Source organism: Chlamydotis macqueenii, chromosome 5 (assembly GCF_036417535.1).
Source record: "Chlamydotis macqueenii isolate bChlMac1 chromosome 5, bChlMac1.mat, whole genome shotgun sequence".
NCBI classification, from domain to species: domain Eukaryota; kingdom Metazoa; phylum Chordata; class Aves; order Otidiformes; family Otididae; genus Chlamydotis; species Chlamydotis macqueenii.
The window spans coordinates 65,585,716-65,608,136 of NC_141560.1; the positions used below are offsets into that span (position 1 = coordinate 65,585,716).

At 37.2% G+C, this 22,421-nt stretch overlaps 1 protein-coding gene across 1 annotated transcript in view; it reads right to left on the reverse strand.

The window, feature by feature from the left end:
* METTL15 (methyltransferase 15, mitochondrial 12S rRNA N4-cytidine) overlaps nt 1-22,421 on the reverse strand; it is a 101,228-nt gene that overhangs the window by 50,465 nt on the left and 28,342 nt on the right. Inside the window, exon 3 of the mRNA XM_086749404.1 lies at nt 9,592-9,728. Coding sequence (XP_086605530.1) covers nt 9,592-9,728 — 137 coding nt within the window. The remainder of the gene's footprint in view (nt 1-9,591; nt 9,729-22,421) is intronic.

Genomic DNA, 22,421 nt, shown 5'->3' on the forward strand with positions numbered 1-22,421 from the left:
GCAATGCAGGTAAGAGCTGCTTTCTGGCTTCCCATGCACATCCAATTAACAACTCCCACCATCGGAACTAAATACCAGTTCTAAGACCCACAGCATAGGCAATACTGGTACTGAGAAAAATTCTCAGTTTAGGATCCCATTCAGCCTTTCCCATGTATATGGGTGTGATGGCCACTCACACTTTCACACAAATGCCTACTCTGTAAGGTGTGGTGTATGAGCTTTTTCACATCTACCTCTGAGGAAAAGAATAAACATGCTAGGAGCTGAATCTGACCCAAGAGCCACAGTAAAACACCACTGTGCAAAGGTATGCTTCGTACAGCCTGCTGGGTAACTTCCCTATTCTAGAAACAATTTTCCCTTACTTCAGATAACTGACAACTTGCTTTCCCTTCGGCTTTCTTTCCCCTCATAAAAAAAGTAAACCAGGATTTTTATATCTTAAAGACTGTGGAGAACTACACTTTCAACTATCACACAGATACTACTGAAATTGCAGGGGGAAATCTCAAGATATTTAGACAAATTCTATCCAGCTCATTCAATCTTCTCAAGCTTCAGGTTGACACATGAAAACCAGCTGTCTGCTCAACCAGTATACTCAGATTTGTCATCTTTTTTGTTACCATCTTCATGGCTTTCTCCTAGCTACATCTCCTGAAACTTACATCTAATACTGAGCTACATATTGTTTTAAAGAAACACTTGGATTTGTGCATCATTTCTCTTCCATATCCTTTTCCAAGGAGTTTGTTTGCCTACTCGGTCTTCAATTATGCTAATTTTAAGGATGATGAGGAGATGTTCATATATCTATGACTATTTCCACATGAAATATGCTCTGTTTAAGCTAAACAAATGCATTCTGCTTATATAAAAAGAAACAGAGATTGACTAGACATATTCTCTAGATTGTGCCCTGCATTACTTTCCATAGGTGACAATCTCATTAAAACTTCTGTTTTTCAAACATCCTATACAGGAAAACATCAATAAAGCACAAAAGAGAAAGATAAAAAGACTTATACACTACACGGAAAATATTGCGCTGCTCAGTGACCAACTTCAATCTGTAGTTTTTTTCCTTAAGCAAGAATATATTATGCACACTCTTGAGGTCGGTAACGTCTCCTGTCCATAGAAAGCATCAAGAACACTTTTGATACTCACAGGATACTAGGAATTACATGGGATGTTCCTGTTTGAAACAATTACTCACTACTGATCTCTATGACTAATTGTAAAAATAGCTTATTAAACATAAAAATAATTTTGGTTTCTATCTTAGTTATAGGAGTGTCTCAAATGAACTTTTCTCAGTCGGTCAACAATGTGTAAATGGCTGTGGCTGAGGATTAACCAGTCCTGCCTCCTTGCTTAACCATCCGTGCTGCACAGTGTGATAGAAAGCTCCACATTGCACTACAAAATCACATTTAACAGATTTTTTCAAAAGTAAATATATTAAACTATATTTTCACATTGTAAATTACATTGTTTCTACTATGCATCTTTACACTACAATTTGGTTTTCCCAACTTTTTGCTGTTATCTCCCCACTAAAATACATAACAAGAGGGTAACTCTGGGAAGAGTGCTGTGGGCATGCAGGCACCTGCAGTTGCTCAATGTTTATGTACATGCATAGAAAATTGTTTTAGTATATAAATACAGGTATAAATTGTTAGAAGTTTTACAAACTATTCATATTCAGAGCAAATAACAAATTATTCTGTTAAAAGACTAATTACGAATATGGTCTTGATGAAGAGGCATCAGCATTTGTTCCCATTATCTCTTGATTTAGCCAGGAAATACCCCACAAAATATGAATGAACTGGTCCTAGCATAGCGCTGCACGTTAGTCACTGCGTTTCAGCTCCCTGATCTAAAATCCCTAATGAAAACAATAAACTTGTCTTTCACAATTCCTTGGCAGAGATGTATTATTGGTAACTGTGAGCATACGACTGCAATTACAATTCAGAGTATTGCCACAGGAATGTTAAGCCAATTAAGAAAACAATCCAGTAATGTTTAGTTCAGCTAGTTAACGCCATCGGTTATATAAGAGTTTGATGTTGAGCTGTATTGGGTTTGCGTGGCAAGGTTTTAGTAGAGTTGAGGCTACAGGGGTGGCTTCTGTGAGAAGATGCCAGAAGCTTCCCCCATGTCCGACAGAGTCAACACCAGCTGGCTCCAAGACGGGCCCAGCGCTCTCCAAGGCAGAGTCAATCAGTAACGCTGGTCGTGCCTACGGATAACATATTTAAAAAGGGGGAAAAACTGCTGCACAGCAGTAGCCAGAATAGGGGAGTGAGAATATGTGAACAAAAGATGTCTGCAGACCCCAAGGTCAGTGAAGGAGTGGGAAGAGGTGCTCCAGGCACCATAGCCGAGATTCCCCTGCAGTCTCTGAAGACCATGGTGAGGCAGGCTGTGCCCCTGCAGACCACTGAGGTTCACGGTGGAGCAGAGATCCACCGGCAGCCTGTGGAGGACCCCACACCAGAGCAAGCGGATGTGCCCTGAATGAAGCCGTGACCTTGTTGGGAAGCCTACATCACAGCAAGCTCCTCAAGACCTATGGCCCTGTGGAGAGAGGAGCCCACACTGGAACAGGCTTGCTGGCAGGACTTGTGACTCCATGGGAGACCCATGCTGGAGCAGCCTGTTTCTGAAGGACTGCACCTCGTGGAAGAGACCCACACTGGAGCAGTACATTGAGAACTGTAGCCCATGGAAAGGACTCACATTGGAAGTTTGTGGAGAACTGTCTCCTGTGGGAGTGACCCCACACTGGAACAAGGGAAGAGTGTGAGGAAGGAGGACAGAGAATGTGTGATGCACTGACCACAACCCCCATTCCTCATCCCCCTGCACCATTCAGGGGAAAGACAGAGAATTCAGGAGTGAAGTTGAGCCCAGGAAGAAGGGAGGGGTGAGGGGAAGGTGTTTTAAGATTCAGTTTTATTTCTCATTACCCTACTCTGATTTGACTGGCAATAAACTAAATTCATTTCCCCGAATTGTGTCTGTTTTGCCCACGACAGTAATTGGTGAGTGATCTCTCCCTGTCCTCATCTCAACTCATGAGCCTTTAATTCTATTTTCTCTCCCCTGTCCAGTTGAGCAGGAGAGTGATAGAGCAGCTTGGTGGGCACCTGGCATCCAGCCAAGGTTAACCCACCACATAACCGTAAAATATAGAAACACGCACATATATGGCAAAGAACAGTTTTTAAAAAAATGACTGATCATTGTACTATGTGCTTTTTAGGGAAATGGTTGTAAGAATTTTTTTCACGAGTGTCGTAGTTCAGCCCCGATCGGGACCAGACTACGCAGTCTCTCTCTCACTCCCCCCACCCTCCGAGAGAACAGGGGCAGATGATATAAGAAAAACGGCTCAAGGTTTGAGATAAGGACGGGGAAAAATCCTTAAAGTTACCGTCACGGGCAAAACAGACTCGACTTGGGGAAAACTATTCATTTATTTCTAAAATTAGCAGGAGAATGAGACAGGGAACAAGATAACCTCCCCCCACCCCTCCCTCTTCCCAAGCTTAACATTATCTATGCTACCTTCCCCTCCCGAGCGGCACGGGGGAGGGGAAAAGGGAATGGGGGTCACGGTCAGTTCATCACGCGTTGTTTTACACCGCTGTATCATTGTTGGGGGAAGAACTCCTCGCATTCCTCCTCTGCTCCAGCGTGGGGTCCCTCCCACGGGCCACAGTCCTTCGTGGAACTGCTCCGGCGTGGGTCATCTCTTCCACGGGGTGCAGTCCCTCTAGAACAGCTGTGCCCGCGGGCCCTCCACGGGCCACAGCCTCCTTCAGGCCTCCACCTGCTCTGGCGTGGGGTCCTCCACGGGCTGCAGGTGGATCTCTGCCCCTCTGTGGACCTCCATGGGCTGCAGGGGGACAACCCGCTCCACCATGGTCTTCACCACGAGTTGCAGAGGAATCTTGGCCAGGAGCCGCATTACTCCTCCCCCTCCTTCTTCACTGACCTTGGCTTCTGCAGCCGTTCCTCACAACAGGCTGGCAGACGCCTCTCAGGATCCTTTTTACATCTTATTCACTTCTCATCTCCTCTCCACTTCTTGCAGCCAGGCCGGGCCGAGTTGGGCCCAGTCGGCTGCCCGGCGGGAGGCCAGAGGGTGAGGCCTGCAAGGCCCATGAGGCTCGCACCTCCCCCTCTCTGCCCCCCGCTCAGCTGCTTCACATCTTCTCCTCCTCTTTTTCCTGTTTTCCCCTACCTAAATACGTTATCGCAGAGGCTTTATCACGGGACATTCTGCTACCAATTGGCTCGGCCTTGGCCAGCAGCAGGTCCGCCCTAGGCCCGGCCGAGTCCCCTGAACAAAGGGGAGCGACTTCTAGCAGTTTCCTAGAGAAGCTGCCACCTTAGGCCCCCCCTCACTAACAAAACCAGAACAATGAGTTGATTTTTTTAAATATAAAAACTATCAAGAAAAGAAGAGTTCCCTACTTTTCTTTTTCAGCATCAATTACTACTGGGTATTGTGTACCCCAAAATGAAGAGATATTGTCTTTGCAAAGCTTACAAGGAAAAGGACTGAGGACACACTAGCTAAAGAGTTGCTTCAACTATAGAAAAAGACAGACTTACTTTCTCTGTGAAGAAATTTCCCTTTCAATCAAATGTTGGTAATGAAACATCTGTAATTATGCTACGTAAGAGAAGACTGACACTCAAATCATTTAGGTTGGAAAAGATCTTTGAGTTCAATCATAAACCTAGCACTGCCAACAACTCCACCACTGAACCACATCCCTAGGTGCCACATCTACACATCTTTTAAATATCTCCAGGGATGGTGACTCCACTACTTCCCCGGGCAGCCTGTCATAACGCTTGATAGCTATTTTGGTGAACAAATTTTTCCCAATATCCAGTCTAAACCTCCCCTGGCACAACTTGAGGCCACTTCCTCTCATCCTATCGCACCTCACTACGACCTCCTCTCAGGTAGTTGTAGACAGTGATAAGGTCTGTCCTCAGCCTCCTTTTCTCCAGTATAAACAATCCCAGTTCCCTCAGCCACTCCTCATAAGACTTGTTCTTTAGACCCTTCACCATTTTGTTGCTCTTCTTCGGACACACTCCAGCACCTCAATGCCTTTCTTGTAGTGAGAGGCCCAAAACTGAACACAATATTCGAGGTGCAGCCTCACCAGTGCCAACCAGAGAGGGACAATCACCTCCCTGGTTGTGCTGGTCACAGTATTTCTGATACAAGCCAGGATGCTCTTGGCCTTGTTGGCCACCTCCCACACTGCTGGCTCACGTTCAGCCAGTGGTTCACCAATACTGCTGCGTCTTTTTCTGCCGGGCAGCTTTCTAATTGCTCTTCCCCAAGTCTGTAGCGTTGCATGAGGTGGTTGTGACCCCAGTGCAGGACCTGGCACTGAGACTTGTTGGATCTCTCAAAATTCCCCTTTGTCCACTGATCCAGCCTATACGGATCCCTCTGTAGAGCCTTTCTACCCTGCAGCTGAACTTGGTGTCGTCTGCAGACTTACTGAGGGTGCACTCAATCCTCTCATCCAGATCATTGATAAAGATATTGAACAGAACTGGCCCCAATACCGGGCCCTGGGGAACACCACTTGTCACACTACATCGCACAGCTGATGGAGTTCTACCCCACTTTTTCTGTAAACTTAGTGTAACCGTGAAAGCAAAACCCAGAAGCATCAGCGCAGCTTAAAATTACTTTAGAACTACAATAAAATGGTAGTTAAATTGTATGAGGAATTTTATACTACTTATCTGTAGTTCTGGGGCACAATTTCTTATTCTGCTCAGAGAATTACAAAGAACATATTGTCTCCTCTGCGTAGGCTTTGCGTAGGTTTCTCATCCTTAAAAGCTTGCAATAATATTGGTTAATTGCCAGATTCCAGCCACCTCTCTAACCTCTCCCTTTCAGTGGGCGTGAAAGGGTTTACTTGTAATATATATTGCTGCTGACTGAATTTTATCTTGTTCTCCTGGATTCTCGCAGCAATTCCCAAGTCAGAGGCTTCCCCAGAAAGCACGTCAAAGGATTCCCACCCACACACTGAATATCTAACAAGCCCTGACCCATTTTCTCCTTATTAAAGCAGCACTACATATTTTAGAAAATAAAAATAATAAACAGAGAGGCTAATAAATGAATGTGAAAATTGCAGTTGGAACTCTACCTTCTTCAGATGTTAGTTCCAACAAAAACCACTACTGAGAAGCAAAGAGACACATTTAAAATATAAACATCAAATGGATTTTTCCTCAGTGTTCTCATTCAGTGACTTATTACTCTAGTTGTCTTTCGGCTAAGTACAAGGACGACTTCGTTTATTAGTTCTGAATATATAAAAAAAAATCCCTTAATTTAGCCGTACTTATCTCCTCTTCAAACCATATCTTTGGGTGTATTTTTGCAACTTGAGCTTTAATAGTCTTGTAACTCAGTGACATAAGATACAGGAAGCTTAAAAAATGAAGCCCCATAGCGAGTAATAGTTGGAAATATATGATTTTACTAAAATTAATGTTACCTAAGCAGAACAAGTAATAGCAATTAGAATTTTTCTAATTGAAGATTTTTATGGTAGGATGGACTACTGCAAGACAAGATCCATCAGGTAGTTGATATGCTGGAACTTACTAACATCCCAAATTAATTGATTAAACAGGTACAATATTCTGTTTTAACTAGAAACAGAATGGCAAGAAAAAATTCAGCTGATGTACGACTTTCAACTTGCCCATTGCATTCACAATTTCAGACACTGTGGGAATCAGATTTTACTAGTTATGGTTGCATAACAGCTTTTTCCCCTCCTTGTGCTGTCCACCTCCAAAGGAAGTGAAGCAGTTCAGCAAGTCAAATAACCTCTCCCAAAACAGCAATGTTCAACAGAAGAGGTGAAAAAAATACCCTAGAATAGGAAAAAAAAATGGGGAAGTTTATACTTCTGTGCTGAAGTTCTTCAGTCAGTTACATCTACGGCTGTGCTTCTTACGAAAGGGAAGCACAGTTCTCTCAGCTTGCAACTGCCTGCTGCCATTGCCATTTTTGTGACAGCACAACTATTTCTGCGGCTGCCTGGTGAACCAGAAGGAACTATTTTATCTGACAGTAGATCTGACCAGATAAAGACTTCAACTATACGAATTCCCTGAGCTTTTGATGCCAACATAGATTTAAATTAAACTGATAAAATTATGCTAAAAGATCTATTTCTAACACAGTGCAGAAAATAGACAATAAAATCTTATATTAGATTTACGATCTTTTAATGAATACTGAAAGAAAAAATTCTATTTATGAAAGCTTCATATCTCATAACATAGATAAATCCTTCCTACTTACAACTGATTTGTAAACAAACCCTAGCTTTACTTGTTATTTATAAGTTATATACCTTTTCCTTCCCCCTTTTAATTTAACAGTGGTTTATGCAAATGACTTCCCAGGGAAAGCAGTCTAATAATGAGCACATATATCATATATGAGCATTCTTCTACCTTAATTTTCAACATAAACTATCAGGAAAGATATGTTTACCTTCTGAAAAAGGATCCACCTGTTCTTTCCAATAAGAAAGATGAGAGATGCAGGAAAATACCAAAACAAATAAGAGTATTGCTCTGTATCTTCCAATATATATTGAAGTGGCACGCAATCATCTTTCAGTGATTAAGACTTTCCTCTAACAACTTAACACTATGTTATTTAAGAATCCACTTCATTCTAATGATAACTTGCATCTGTAAAGGTAGACAACACCATGTCTGGAGTTCAAGTAACCAATTTTATATGATTTTATAAACAAAAATAGGAACTAGGAGACCTCCGTTGTTTATAAAGCCATAGTAAGTTACATCAGCTGTACTATTATATTGATTAAAGCTCAACTTTTCACAAACATAAGCAAGCAGAGAATTAGCAATGTCAATCATTGGCAGAACAACATCCAACACCTGTAAAATTGCTTCATCTATCTTGAAAATAAACTTCCTTCACAGCCAGGTTTGCATAGGATATTTTATGGATAAACATATATTGAGTCAGAGGACTCTTCAGCACTGTCTTGTGTTGTTTGAATGTTTCTGAAAACTTTTATTATCTGTAAGATTAGCTTTAAGTTGGACTATACCTATTTTTCTCTATGGCAGAAAGAACAGAAGACTTTACAACTCCAGTGACATCTGGTGGAATGTCTTTGCAGGCTTCATTTAAAAGAAAATAGACTTTCCTTGCCAATATTCTCCACACTATTCTGTCAAAGGGAGCATTCTCTGGAGAAATAACAGTTGAGAGAGGAATTCCACAAATTTGTAAGTATACACTGCATGCCACTTCAGCCCACAAAGAACTGAAAACGTAGAGAAATATATTTAAGTGATCTTACAGAGCAGGATGACTAGAAACCGAGCCATGCTTTCTTGTCACATGCATGCATTTTTCCCACTGGGTCTCTGACAATGGCATTTGAAGAAAGAAATGCAAAGTTTAGCCTTTTCTTTTAGAAAAGGTGAGGAATACCTTCTGCAGTGCTTGAATGCCATCACTGTCTTAGAACTCGTTTTTATGTGGGGAAACATGACTGAACATCCAGGTGTTTGCTTACCAGCCTCTTCCAGTTTTCTTTTTATTGGCAAGATTTTCTCTTCCTCGTGTAAAAGCTCTTTTGAAATAAATACTCTGAGGTTTTCAACATGGCAGTAAGTGCCCCCTCCTTCCTACTTGCCCTAAACTTCCTAAGTATTAATTATTTCATATTATTTCTTTTATCTATATATTTTTACTACTTGGTCAAATTTAAACAGCAGCATTTTCTGAAAAGCTCATATCCCACTCTAGATATTTCACACTTTTGCATGAATGTACTCATGCTCTCACTGGGCTGTTTCTTGCAGAAAATAAAGGAACAAGAACTTTGTATAACTAAAAAACCTAAAAATTCGCATTTAGCAATTGTTCATTTAGCAAATTCAGCACACTATTTAGCTTATGCTTCAATTTTCTTGTTAAAGAGTTTACACAGAAACAGTAGCGTAACTTGTTTAGTAGTTTCTGAAGCTAGTGGCAAAGTATTTAGCAAATTTAATACTGAATTACAACTTTTTGTTTTTTAAAAATCAAAAAACTCATAAGCCAGATTTAAATTACCTCATTATTTAATTTTAAAGGATACTTTTCCACCCTTTTTCTGTGAAATACTCATGATGTGTGTTTTTGTACAATTCTGCCATCAGAATAATCTCAAAGAAACCAGAGTTTTTTTTTTTTTAAATCAATTTTAAATATAAAATTGGCTACTTGAAACATACTCAAAATTGACTGACATGCATTTAACTCCAAAAACCTCTGAAGAACCTGCATGCAAATAGACATAAATTTAATTAGGTCTCCTCTTTAATGAGTATATATAGCATATAATGCTATTATAAAATAAGCCATTAAAAGCTATCTCTTAAAACTATAAAAGCCTATTAAATTGCATGTATAATACCACAGGATCACCCTTATCTCGATTGCATTTAAGACAGGAGAAGAGAACTTACGGGTACGATTCTGAAAGCTGCTGAGCTATTTTGTAGGCCGTGGGGTCCCTGTCCAGTGCATATATTGTAATGTCGCTGGTTTTCTCTAGAAGAGCTGTAGTATGACCTCCGGCTCCAAATGTCATATCAAGGAAACGCTGTTGAGTAAAAAAGACGACATCATTACCTTAGAATAGAAAGGTGATAAAACAATTGTTGGTTTAAAGCTTCTTTCCTCATTCTCTCTCATATGCTGGAGAAAACACACCATTCAGTATAGTCACAAAGCCATTTTGGAAATATTTCTGTATTTTGTGCAGAATTGCAATCAGGTCAGAGTAATCTTTTTAATTCTGACCTCCCCACTGCCAACCATTCCAGAACAAACGACAATAATTTGGTACAACCAACTGCAACTCCATACTCTTCCCATTTCTTTAGAATGTGAGCTTGGAGGAAAGCCACTTGTTGGATTGCCTTGCTTGGACTTGCTCAACTTGAGGCATACAAAGATATATAGGACGTGCGACTATAGGAAGTAACCAGCACCAGCTGCTTTGCAAGAATGTGTTTAAAAGGAAGGCTGATGGATTTGTGTACCAATTTAAGAAGTGACACTATCATAGTTTTATACCACAGATCAAAGTGTGATGGCAGCACAGGCACATATATATCCTGATTGGGAGTAACCTAACTAGCACAGAAGAATCTAACTTTTCAAGACACGGTCCCATTGGTTTCAGGTTCACTGTGCAAGGACAAAGCCACGTATTTAGGTTACTAAGATATGCTGAAGCCAAATCCTGTTCCATTTTCTCTACCATCATTACAGGTGTTAATTAGATGCAGAACAGCATAGGAACACCAGCCTTAATACCAATCATATTTTAATTGCTGATGTGATATACTCTGTGGGCTTGACTTACACCTTTTGATAAACAACGTATATTTCCTTGCTTCTGAGGAATACTTACACCCCATGCAGATTCCATGTTTATTTTTTTTGGATACACAAACTAAAACTGGAAGATTTTCAGTAATACAAGGCAAACACAGTCAACCTCTCCAGTCTTCTGGATTAAAACTGAGCATGTATTCAAGGAACTTCGAATGCTCTCTAAAACATACACAGGCACAGATTCAGCAAGTAAAATTGAGCGTCGAAATTCCTAAACAAGTCTCTCAGAACTCAAAGTTCCTGAAAATAAATGGAAATTTCACATTTCTGCCACCAAAAACGTCGCAAAAAACAAACAAAAAAGATTTTTTTTATCTCATACTCGAAGAGGGTGACAGGGTCATGAAATTTCACACAGATAACATGACTTCAAAATGCTGGTTAGCTTCCAGCCACATCATGGAGGAGAAGGTCTCTAGCAAATGGTTTGCCAGCAAAGAAGGGAGACCAAATGACTGGTGTGCAGCAAGTCCCAACATAAGAAAGAAGGAAGAAGCAGAAAGATAAGCAGAGAGTTAAGACTCTGGAAAGGTGAACGGTGCTCTCCCTGATGACCCTCTGCAGCTTCTGTTGGCTCACTGTAGAGAGGTTTCTGTAGCCGGAGTCCATTCAACCAACAGGTTGACCCGGACGCTTTGCTCCTGCAACTTTCACAAGAAACTACCTTGGGACACAGTCAACCACCTTGAACCAAGGCAGGTTGGGCTATATGATTCCACTAACAGGAGAAACACAAGAAAATTTGCCAGAACTTGATGCTGGTTTAAGTCTTTTTTTATCTGTAAAACAGCAGTACTGTTTCTAGAAGCTGCCCCAGGTGCTTTGCTCCTTTGGCCTGACAACACTGGTACGTAACTGCTTAAATGTCAAGAACTGTTTTGTTGACAGAAATAACTGGCCCTTCACTTAGCAACACAGAGGTTGTATGACTGCAATTCCACTTAGGAAATATCTCCTTTTCAAATTACTAAGAATGTATTTATAATTCTGTCCTCTAGGGGAAAAAAAAATAGTGGCATTTAGAAAGAGACCATTTTTTCTTATTGTTTTATGACAGTGTATTTAAATCAAACTAGAAATGCGACTGAACAACATCATCTCTAGTTTCTGCATCTCTGAATTCCCAGTAACAATTTCCTCTCAGTTGATTTAAGCAACCTGTGTTGATTGGGAGGAAATCAGACTCCACGCAAGCTAAACTAGAAGAACAGATTCTCCACATCTTTCTATATGAATATACAGGATTTGTTTTGGTTTGGTTTTTTTTCCCCCCTTCTCAAGTTATTTTTAGATATGAAATATTTTTTGAGGACCACTTATCAAGTGCAATCATAATCAATAAAAAATAATGTGAACTAGAATTATTTACAAAAAGTATAGACTCCAAATCCAAGTATCTTTGAAGGGACATTTTGTAACTTATCCCTTTAAAGAATTAAGATTCAACCACAAAGTCTTTTTTGGATAAAAATGGAAATGCAAAAGCAGTGAATAATACATTGAAGAAAGACTCAAATATTTTTCCAGATCCAGTTTTTAGAAAACATAAATAAAGGCTTTTTTTTCAAGGAAATCCCATAATAATAAAATAGAATATTTATTAAACTCATAATCAAACAATACTGTGGCTAAAAGTAAGCAAAAAATACGATCCTTTGTGATCTTTAGATTGTAATGATTTAATTTTTTTGTGTTATATTATTATGCTTCCTAAATCTGTGCTCTAGAAGCATTATTTTCCTATAAAAATTTACATGGAGGAAGTAAATGTTCACGGAGGAAAAAAACTTAGTTGGCTCATTTCTTCATATGAAGAAATAGAGACGTGACACAGAAATTTTTTTTTAAGCAGCATGTATAAGACAAAGTTATGTTACAGATCATATAATATCCATACTATATAAATGCTCCCACAATCTATTTAAGAATTCTGATTTATCTTCTGCCACAGCAAAACCAAAATTACACTCACTGAAACCAATTTGATAAGCACAAAACTAACACAGAAAAGTGCTGGTATTATTTAAAACACAACCTGTCCCCAGAATTTCGCTAGGTTTTGAAAACACTTGCCTATATTAAAAATGCCAAGCTACTGAAAACATGTATTCACTCTACAAGCTCTCACACTATCACTGTTGATCAGATTCAGAGACTCTCTCTTATGACAGAGAGCCCATGTAGTATGGGCGGGTTTTTTGCACTCTACTGTTACTTGCACTATCCTTGTAAAAACCCAATACTGTATTGCATGGGATATTAAACTAAATAACAAAATTTGTATTACCTCTCTTAAAATTAATATAAAAGTGTAGTTCTTAACTGTGTTTAGCTTTTAGAACTGCAAAAATTAACATGAACTCTAGTAAAATACACAAATACTCTTCAATTACTCTTACGATTTCTAAGAGATATCTGATATTCTTTGATTTCCACTCAAGTTATTTCAATTTAATCCTTACTAGAAGTAATGTACATAAGCAATAAACAGATCTTTCACTTTTATCTTCTACTTCTGTAGAAAACCCCTTTTATAAAAATGTGCAGGAACAATAGAAAATTTAAAACACCTTTTTATTTCTTGCATGGGATTAACCCATTCAGAAATGCACTCAGTCACAACGGTCTCAAGTGTCATTTAGGACTGCACTTATTCTGCAGCAACCGAAAACAATCAAAACCAATCTAAATTACATCATAATTCCTCTTGGAAAAAAAAAACCAGGTTTAATCAACATGAGTAACACTGTCTGGGTTGCGCTTGGTTGCTTTGTTTTGTTTTAAAAAAGAAAACAGAAATGCTCTTATTAGATACTATAGCTAGGAAGCTAGCACTAAAGTTTTTGAAAAACTCAACATTTCCCCAAAATAGACCTACAATGCTGGCAAGAAGAGTCAAGGAAGGCATAGGAAGGGCTAGAGATAAGTAGCTACCTATATCTTCTTTAAAACAAACAAAAATTTGGAACAATAATTTTATTTCAGTTAGACTCACTAGTAACGCGACGTTCAGGTAAATATTCTTTCTTCACCAATGGGTTTATCAATTTTCTTATTTCTTGTATTCTTTCTGTTCTTTTTCTAATTCTTCTTTAGTGATCTCCAGAAAGCATTACACAGATTTGATCCTTTCTCTCACCAACGCTTCCATGCTATGTAGAAGGTCCTTGGTTTCATCAAGTTTGGATAGCAGAAAGTGAAAAGATAGGCTTTTTGGCCAAGCATGTATCCAAACAATTTCACTATTTAAAAAGTGTTTAATACTGAGGATTTTTTTTTTCTCCCTCTCAAACGAATTTTTGAAGATCTGGTGGCTCATTAGAGAATATTTATATTTGTTATTTTGCTTAACAATCTTGCCTTTCCTCTCACACATCTGCCTCTGCTTTCAGTAATTTTAAATTGATAAACTTTAAGCTTGATAAACCCCTTATACATGCTGAATATTAATGAACCATACAGAAGATCTTATAAATAAACTAAAAATTAATATTAGCAGTGCAAAGGAGAGAAGAAGAGAAAGGATAAAGATCATTGTACCGCGACAAGCTCTCAACATTGTGACAGCATCTAAAAGCTCTAGTTAAGAATTCATGTAAGCATTCACTGTGAATAAACACATGCTCAACAAATTATTTTGTCCTTTCTGAAAAAACAACACAAACCAACCAAACCTTTAAGCAACAGCAGACAGCTGTAACATGGTCTTTAAATCGGGAGCACTACATAAAAGAGGATACAGCTCTGATTCATGCAGAAGTGACTGCAGAACTGAATACACAGTGCTGGATAAAACACTGCATCGCCAGCATTCATGGAATAGGCTAAAGCATTTTTGGCATCCTAGCAAACCTAATTACGGCTACATCAAGTACATTTTGGCATAACTTTTTAAGGTGAAGACTTTCCATGGATGATCTTTGAACTGCATAGACACATGCCTAAATGAGCAACCAAGAACTCGTACAGCTGTTCCACACAGAAGTAACATTTCGCATCTAGAATATAAAAAAATAATCTTAAGTTATCAAATAACGCTATTAGTAACACAACTATTTCGGAGCATTTATCAGATGTGAAATTAATCACTAAACTATACTGCTTCATAATATGTTTTTTATATAGTCCATTCATCTTTCATGCCTGAAATAAAGGAAAGATGTTTCATTTTTTTCTTCCTCTTTCTCTCTTGCCTAGTAGTTTTTAATCAAATAAAATTAAATGACATTTTATCCTCCTGGTCCTATAAATACCGGAAAAGATTATTACATTAATTCCTCCTGCAGTGACTCACCGTTCCATTGTTCAGTTATGAAAGCCCCACCAGATTTCCCCTTGGGAATTTTATAATCAGTTTGTGACTGTATGTTTTAGAAACCATTTGGCCCTTTCATGACATACAGATAGCAACAAACAAAAACTTTATAGCCTTCATTTTACAACTCGCTCTAAGACAGTTATAGAAATACAAAGAGTTCAACTTCTTCATTTTTGTATACAAGACTTTTCACTGACGAGCAATCTCCTACTAAGTACCTTTTAAGCACCTCATTCTATGATTTAGGGTATCTGTAATTCTGCTTATGATTATGCTCTGCATCTAATAAAATTTACTCCACAATACCCGATAACCTTTGCAATTATTTTTCCTTTACTGTGTAAGAAAATGATATTGCAGAACTGATACAAAATTGAAACCCAAACATGGCACACAAATTGAAAATACATGACTTAGAAAATATGTAAAATACAAATTTTCTCACTAGTTCCAGTAATTTCTAGTCCCTGCTTTCTTTCTTTTTTAAAGGTAAAAACTTTGTCATGTTCTGAAAGCCATTTGCTTCTTCAGATGTCCAACTTTATACGCTGTTACTAGCCTTAATTCTTTCAAGGACTTCATGGCGATCCGCTCTTTCACAAAATGTTTTTCTTTCTCTTGCAACCCTGACATATTCTCACAAAGACTATGGTAAATCGTACTAAATATCCAAAACAGCCTGAGTTGCAATATGCTACATGAAGCACTATGCCAAAAAGTTTTCTATCCTGGCTATCAGATCTTCATGAGCAATCTTTCACTGTCCCATCATCGATCATGTGACAGACTTCTGTTGTTTACCTTTTCGTAACAAACTAGACAAACTTGGTCTCACCTTGTTCACACTTACACAATATCAAAAGATCATTATTATGACATGATTAACTAGTACATAAGGCATTCTCCAGTGCTCTTTCCAACAGATAACAAGAATTTCTTCTAAAACACTGAGAGTCTTTTGCTCCCAAAAAACAACCTTGCACTGCATAACTATTTTTGCTTTAACCCCTAGCCCTGTTTATCCACTTTTTTTTCTATTAAAAAAAAAAACCTATCCTTTATTGATAATGACCATCCTCTCTGTCTTCAGCAAATGTTATCACCTGAACCATCTTAATGTCAAGGTCGCTGTTAAAAAAAAAAATTAAAAACAAAAAACTATTACTCTCAAACCAACCTACTTAGGAAAATGCAGTTCCTTTCTCCAGCCCTCTGCTTCACACTTCCTCTGAAGACTTACATACACTCACAGAAGTGACAATCGTACAATTATTCCCTTCTGATGCTCTTGTATCATAATATTGGCATTTTTCCCCTTCTTGTCTGAAAAAATTTCTCTTTAAGTGGCAGTCATTCAAGTATAGCAGGATAATGTACTGAGCAGAACATTTTGCGGTACCCTTCAGAGTACATTTGCTGGAGTATCCTCCTCACAAATTAAATGCTCATGAGGCCCGTCAAACACAGCATGAGCGAATCACTTGAAGATAATGAAGACAAGCTATCAAGTCAGTCAACCAGAACGACAGGCCAGTCATGGAAAGACAAACTGATATTATATATATGACAATGTGTGACCTCTAAACAATGTAGAATTAACTCAACGTTGCTATTTGCAATGTATATATCAAAATGGTTCAGATGTAGTTTTAAGAGGAAAATGTTACTCAATGGTAATCCAAAGGAAGGGAAAAGAATTCTACTTAATTAGTCACCTTCGAGCTAATTGGAAAGACATACTGATGTGCAAAAATGTAAGCCTAGAGTAGTGCTAATAGAAAACAATATGAATGCAAAGTTTAAAACACGAGCAGAAGAAAAATTAATTTGGAAAATATACACACTTCACCAGCACCATATCAATATTATAGATTAATAAAATATTTTAACAGTGATACATGCCTGCCGGAGGACCTTCCACCCAAAAATGGGCCTCACAAACAATAAACTAGAATCACGTAACTTTCCTGTGGGAGGTAGCGAAAGGAAATCCATTCACGACGCCTGCTGCCACAGCTGAGAACACAGGCCCAGTCCCCACAGTCCCTCACTCTCCATGGTCCATCTTCCAGAAGAAAAATCAGGAGTTAGAAAGAATCAGAATTAGAAAATTAGTATATTTTCAGTGCTTGCCTTACATAGTTATACTGAAAGTAAATGGCACTCTCCAGTTTTCACAGGCTTGAAACAAAAAAAAAAAAATAAATCAGAAAATAGATTTATTTGAAACAAACTTTGGAAAAAAAAAAAAGGAAGAACAACTATCCAGCATCCAAGCTGTGCTATCTAATTTTTCAGCTCATGAGAAGAAAAGAAAATTCCTGGTATCTACTGCTTAAAGAAAAATAAAATGGAGAAAGAATCCTTCATGCAATTAAGACATCAAACTTGAAAATTTTTTTTCTTGATATATTGTTATACTAGATATTACAACAAAAATAACCATTTCTTTTTGTGATATCATGAGAGCAATGACATATTTGTATGACACTAAAGCCACCATCCATTAGTGTATTCTAAGTCAATCACGACCAGGTCATAGGGCTTCTTTTTGCTTTCACTGATCTTTCTTAGTGGGATGACAAGTCAATCAATTGTTTGCCACAATAATATAGTTTCTGTATTTGAAATCAGTGCTAGTGTTTTCTTGTAAGCGTGAAGAAGGTCAAACTACTAGTAGGCTTATATTTTGAGCTGAGATGTTTGTTAAGGCTAACAATAAATATTTAATTTATTACTGCATTGCCAGGCACTGTTGGTAGGTACCTAAGTATTTACTCTTATTTTATTTGTATCTGTTTGATTGCTTTGTGGAAAAAAACTCCCAGGAAGAGAAAAGTAATATCATAAACAAAATAATCAACACATTGCAAGACATTTTTTGCCTCTTCATTCTCCTGGTGTTTCTATGAGTCATGTTCTCTAAACTTGTTGTCTGAATTTCCTTCTTATTCACAGCAAAAATTGTTCACTGTCACAACACAACTTGTTTTCCACTCTGCTTTATTTTTCAAGCATCAATTCTAAGAGTATTAACATATAAATATATCTGACCTCCTGTTCAAACATCTTGAATTTGCCACAGCTTACCGTTTTAATACACTGAACTATTTCATATACACATAAGGAGAATGAACTGAGTTGAAGTACAGAGCAGTGACGAGGAATTCTATAGCAATATTTTTCTAGCAGTGATTTGTTTTTTTGTTTTTTTTTTTTTCCTCAAATAATAGCTGATCTGCTCTATGCTTTTATTATCACATTTTTCACAACTAATCACTGCAAAGGTATGAATTAATACAGACATTTAAAAATAATAACTGGAGTAAATATTTCTTTAATAAAGCATATAAGCTATTATTTGGGCACATATTTTAAGGTCCACAGTAGAAAAAGGCAGTTTTTTCTCAGTTCCTTAGTCTTTTCCTTCCCTTCCACAAAGCTCAAAATCCACCAGCCCAAAATTCAAAATTAATGCTCAGTGCTGGCTTTTGTCAATACCAACCTCACTGAGCCTATAGTTTCAATAAACAGACTGAAAATTAATCAGACACACAAATCTAAAATGTGATGCTAAGAGGAAGGAAAAAAATATATCCAAACTTTAAAATACTTCCTTCCAAGCTTCTGAAAGTAGGGATTCTGTCAAACCATGACACAAAACAGAACTCACTCAGAATACAGAAAAGGATAGTGATCCACCAAAGAGACTTCAAATACTATTCCAGCCAACAAGCTGGACTGAGGATGCCCAAGATCCTAAATGGGCTTCTGTTGGGAGGTAGTGGCAAACACTTCTTTAAGAAGGCAACCCTCCCAAAACCACAGCTCACTCCACATCCACCCCCTACACATGCTAAAATTATAACAAATTTTAAGATTAGTATGCATGGAGGATGAATGGAAACCTCTGGGTAAGTTCTGATCCCCACAGACTATTAATGAGAATACAGTTAGTGCATGCATAAAATACACATACATACACAAATTTCTAATAGCAAGAAGAAATATCATTTGAAAAATCAGAGTGTTGAATGAAACAAACTTATTAATCTCAGAACTGCTTTGATTTGGAGTCTCCTTCCTCCCAGCTACTAGTTGTAACTGATGAGAACAAATACAGCTCAACCTATTCCAACTCAATTTCTGAACTTCAACAGAAGATCAGTTACAACTTCAGTGTATGAGCAAGTATTTTTCATCCCAAAAATACATCTGGTCAGTACGACAGAAGATGGGAGAAAAGGCTCTGTTGCTTTGAAATCCGAAACACTTAGAAGAATTAAGTTACAAGCATGGCATTCAGGCCTTTTTAACAGCTATTCTGACATTCTTTGGGATAATATAAAAAAGTATCAGCACTTGTATGCTGTAGAGCTATTTCTTCTATTCCACTTCATTTTTACTTCATCAAAATGCTTTAAATATGATACTACCACACACCTTAGAAAACGAGGACTTTATGGGCATATTCAAGTGTCTTAATTTTAAGATAACTGCCCAAGTGAACTGGGAAACAAATACGTCTTCAGAAAATACAAAAAAAAACCAAACAACCCTATCCTACTAATCAAAATAAACTTCTCATGTTGCAACATGCAGCAATACACCACACAAAAATTTTAGGAATAGAAAAATATTCTTTTCTTTTCTAATACTCTTTAATGTACAGGAGATATATATAGATATCTATATCTATATATATATATAGATATATACACATAAAGTTCAGAGGGCTTTTATCAGTTACCTTTCCTTGAAACAGCCACATGCATACCAATGAACAGTTAAAAAATGCCATTCAATAATGTTGTATAATACATAGTAATGATAAAACTAGCTTTCTAACCCACAAAGAATAATTATACTAATCCATTTTGTCCAGATTAATTTATAAGCACCTCCAAAACATGAAGTTAATACTTTTGTTTCACAAACATTAACCTGTGTACATATATATATTCTACACTGTACAATGACATTAATTCAGACAGCAGAAGCAAGACAACCACATACCATGAAGCTCAAAGTCAGCATGCCCCCGTGCCTTAACACAGCAAGGAGTTAGTTCCATACAAACCAGTTAAGGTATTTCTGGGACCAATGTGATTTAAAGTATTCCCACGCTACCAAAACCATGTACTTGTTACAGAATGCGATTTTCAATCAACGGAAAATATAATTATTCTGAGAGGATATTATGCTCCAATTCAGACGTTTTCATAAGAAACTGAATGAATGGGGAAAAAAAAATACAGTTCTGCGCAGCAAAGCGTTTTACAAGAAAGCAAAAAAAATGTTGTGTTTTTTTTTTTTTTAATACCATTATCGGATCCATACCTCATTCAGTACTGAAACTGTTCAGCAACAGAAGGACACAAACAGTACATTTCTCCTACCCTCTTTCTCCATGTCATCTCCTAAGCATGCACAAGTCAAGCCTACTACAAAGATTTCCACAAACTGCTGATTTTGAAATAAATTTTGACAGTACAGATTATCCCACGCAGTTCTCAAAAGATGATTACATTAAAAATACTAGTTTGATATGCTGAACATAGTAACTGAAAAGGCAAGTGAACTATATTTTTCTATTCTCATGTAATATTTTTTTTTGCATTATAGAAAACATCCTATTTCTCCTAAACATTTATCATGTATTCAACATCTGCACTTCTTACAGCACTTGCATTTAATCTATTCCACCTTCCTTCCCATGTGGACGATGACCTTTCTAAAAGAAATTTAAAGATTAATTTTTGCAAAGTACAGCAAAACTTCTAACCTGAGCCTCAAAGACGTTATGTGAAGCACATGGAGAAAAACTTTTTTCTGCAGCTCATCACTTTTCAAGTTGTATGTCAACATCTGTTGAGTAGTTTTGACAGTTCACATTTATGACCTAATCTAATGGAAATGAAAAATGAAATTTAGGATTGTCTTTTCTTAACACACCTTCTGAACATTACAGTCCAGAAAGTGGTAATAACCAGCAGGAAGATACACTTCTATTTTGTAAAAATTTAAAAGCATTATTAACGTATAACTTTGTCAGAGACAAAAGAAAGTAATTTCAAATGTCTTTACATGGAGTCTATTTCAGGTATTATTTTGCACTTTATGCTATTCTTACAATTATTTATGAACAAATTATGGTGGTCATTGCGTGCAGCAAATAAAAGAACAGAGTTCAAAAGGAACTTTGAACAATTTCCATTAGGTCACTGTGAATATATTTATGTAAGAAAAAAATGAAAAGTGTTTTCTTAAAAACTTATTTAAGTTGCCATTTACAAACAAACAACAAAAAACCTTTTTAATTGCAGTGCCATTGCAAAGTCACACACGGGTAAAGTCACTTACACCGGGCTCAGTTACACAGAACAATCCAAAATGTCGGTGTTGACTTTGGAACATCTTATTATGGTAACAAACAATCTATTTAAAAGAGACTAATGGAAGTGGGATCACTTTTCGTCTGAAAGACATATGGAGTCTTTTTCCTGTCAACTGAAGTTCATGGCTGGATTCGATTTACAACTCTGATGAGACTAGCATGCTTAAAAAACTACAGTGTGCAGAAATCTCATAAATGTTCTCCTATCATTAGGTAATGATTATATAACTTTGTAACATTATAAGTCATTATTATTGTTAATAGTCCTTCTGCTAATTGTACTGATATATAAAAATAACTTAATGTAAATATATGCTCAATTTGGTTATGAATATACCACAGCAATAAATTAAAAAACTCCAAAACCACCCCCAAAAAAACAACAACAAAAAAAATCTTCTCCAGAAGAAAAAAAATCTCCTTGGAAAAATAATGTATTTTTGTTGTTCACCTCTGGCTGAAGCGTAAAAACAAGATCCTAAATCGTACGCATTACCTGTTCAACTACATTATGAATGAAGGCTGTCATTAAGAAGAGTAACTTACCTTCAACACCAAAAAAAATCTACTCTGAACTCTTTAAATAGTATTCTTAGTAGTATTATTTCACATAATATTCCCTTAGTAGTATTATTTCACATAATATTCCCTATTGATTAAGTAATGGATATTTCAAAAAGTTATACTTTTCAAATACATTATTATTCTATAAGAGACAGTCAAAAGGCAAGGATCTGAGAATAAACTCCCATTTGTTTTTACCATTATTCATGGAATAAGCTTATTAATATTTTTTCCAATGACCAACTCAGCAAGTTCTCTCCTGTCCTTCTCTGAGCTAATCCTTCATTTCATTCTTTGTAACTCATACCTGAATATATTAAAAAATAGGTTTCCAAAACTCACCATCCAAGTGAAAGTTTTAATTATATATGCAGAAACACGTAACATGGCATTTGTGGTCCCTTAGGAAAGGTTAGCCCTCAAATATCATGAAGGACCATGCTTTTCTATGAAGTATGTAACACAAGTTTCATTTCATAAGAAAGGTTTAAGAAGGAAAAAAAAAAACAAAAAAAAAAAACCAAAAAAACCCCACCAACCATTCTATTCCCTGTACTCCCTCCCTAGACAAATCCGCACCACTACAGCATTGGATAAAACTGCAAACACATGAT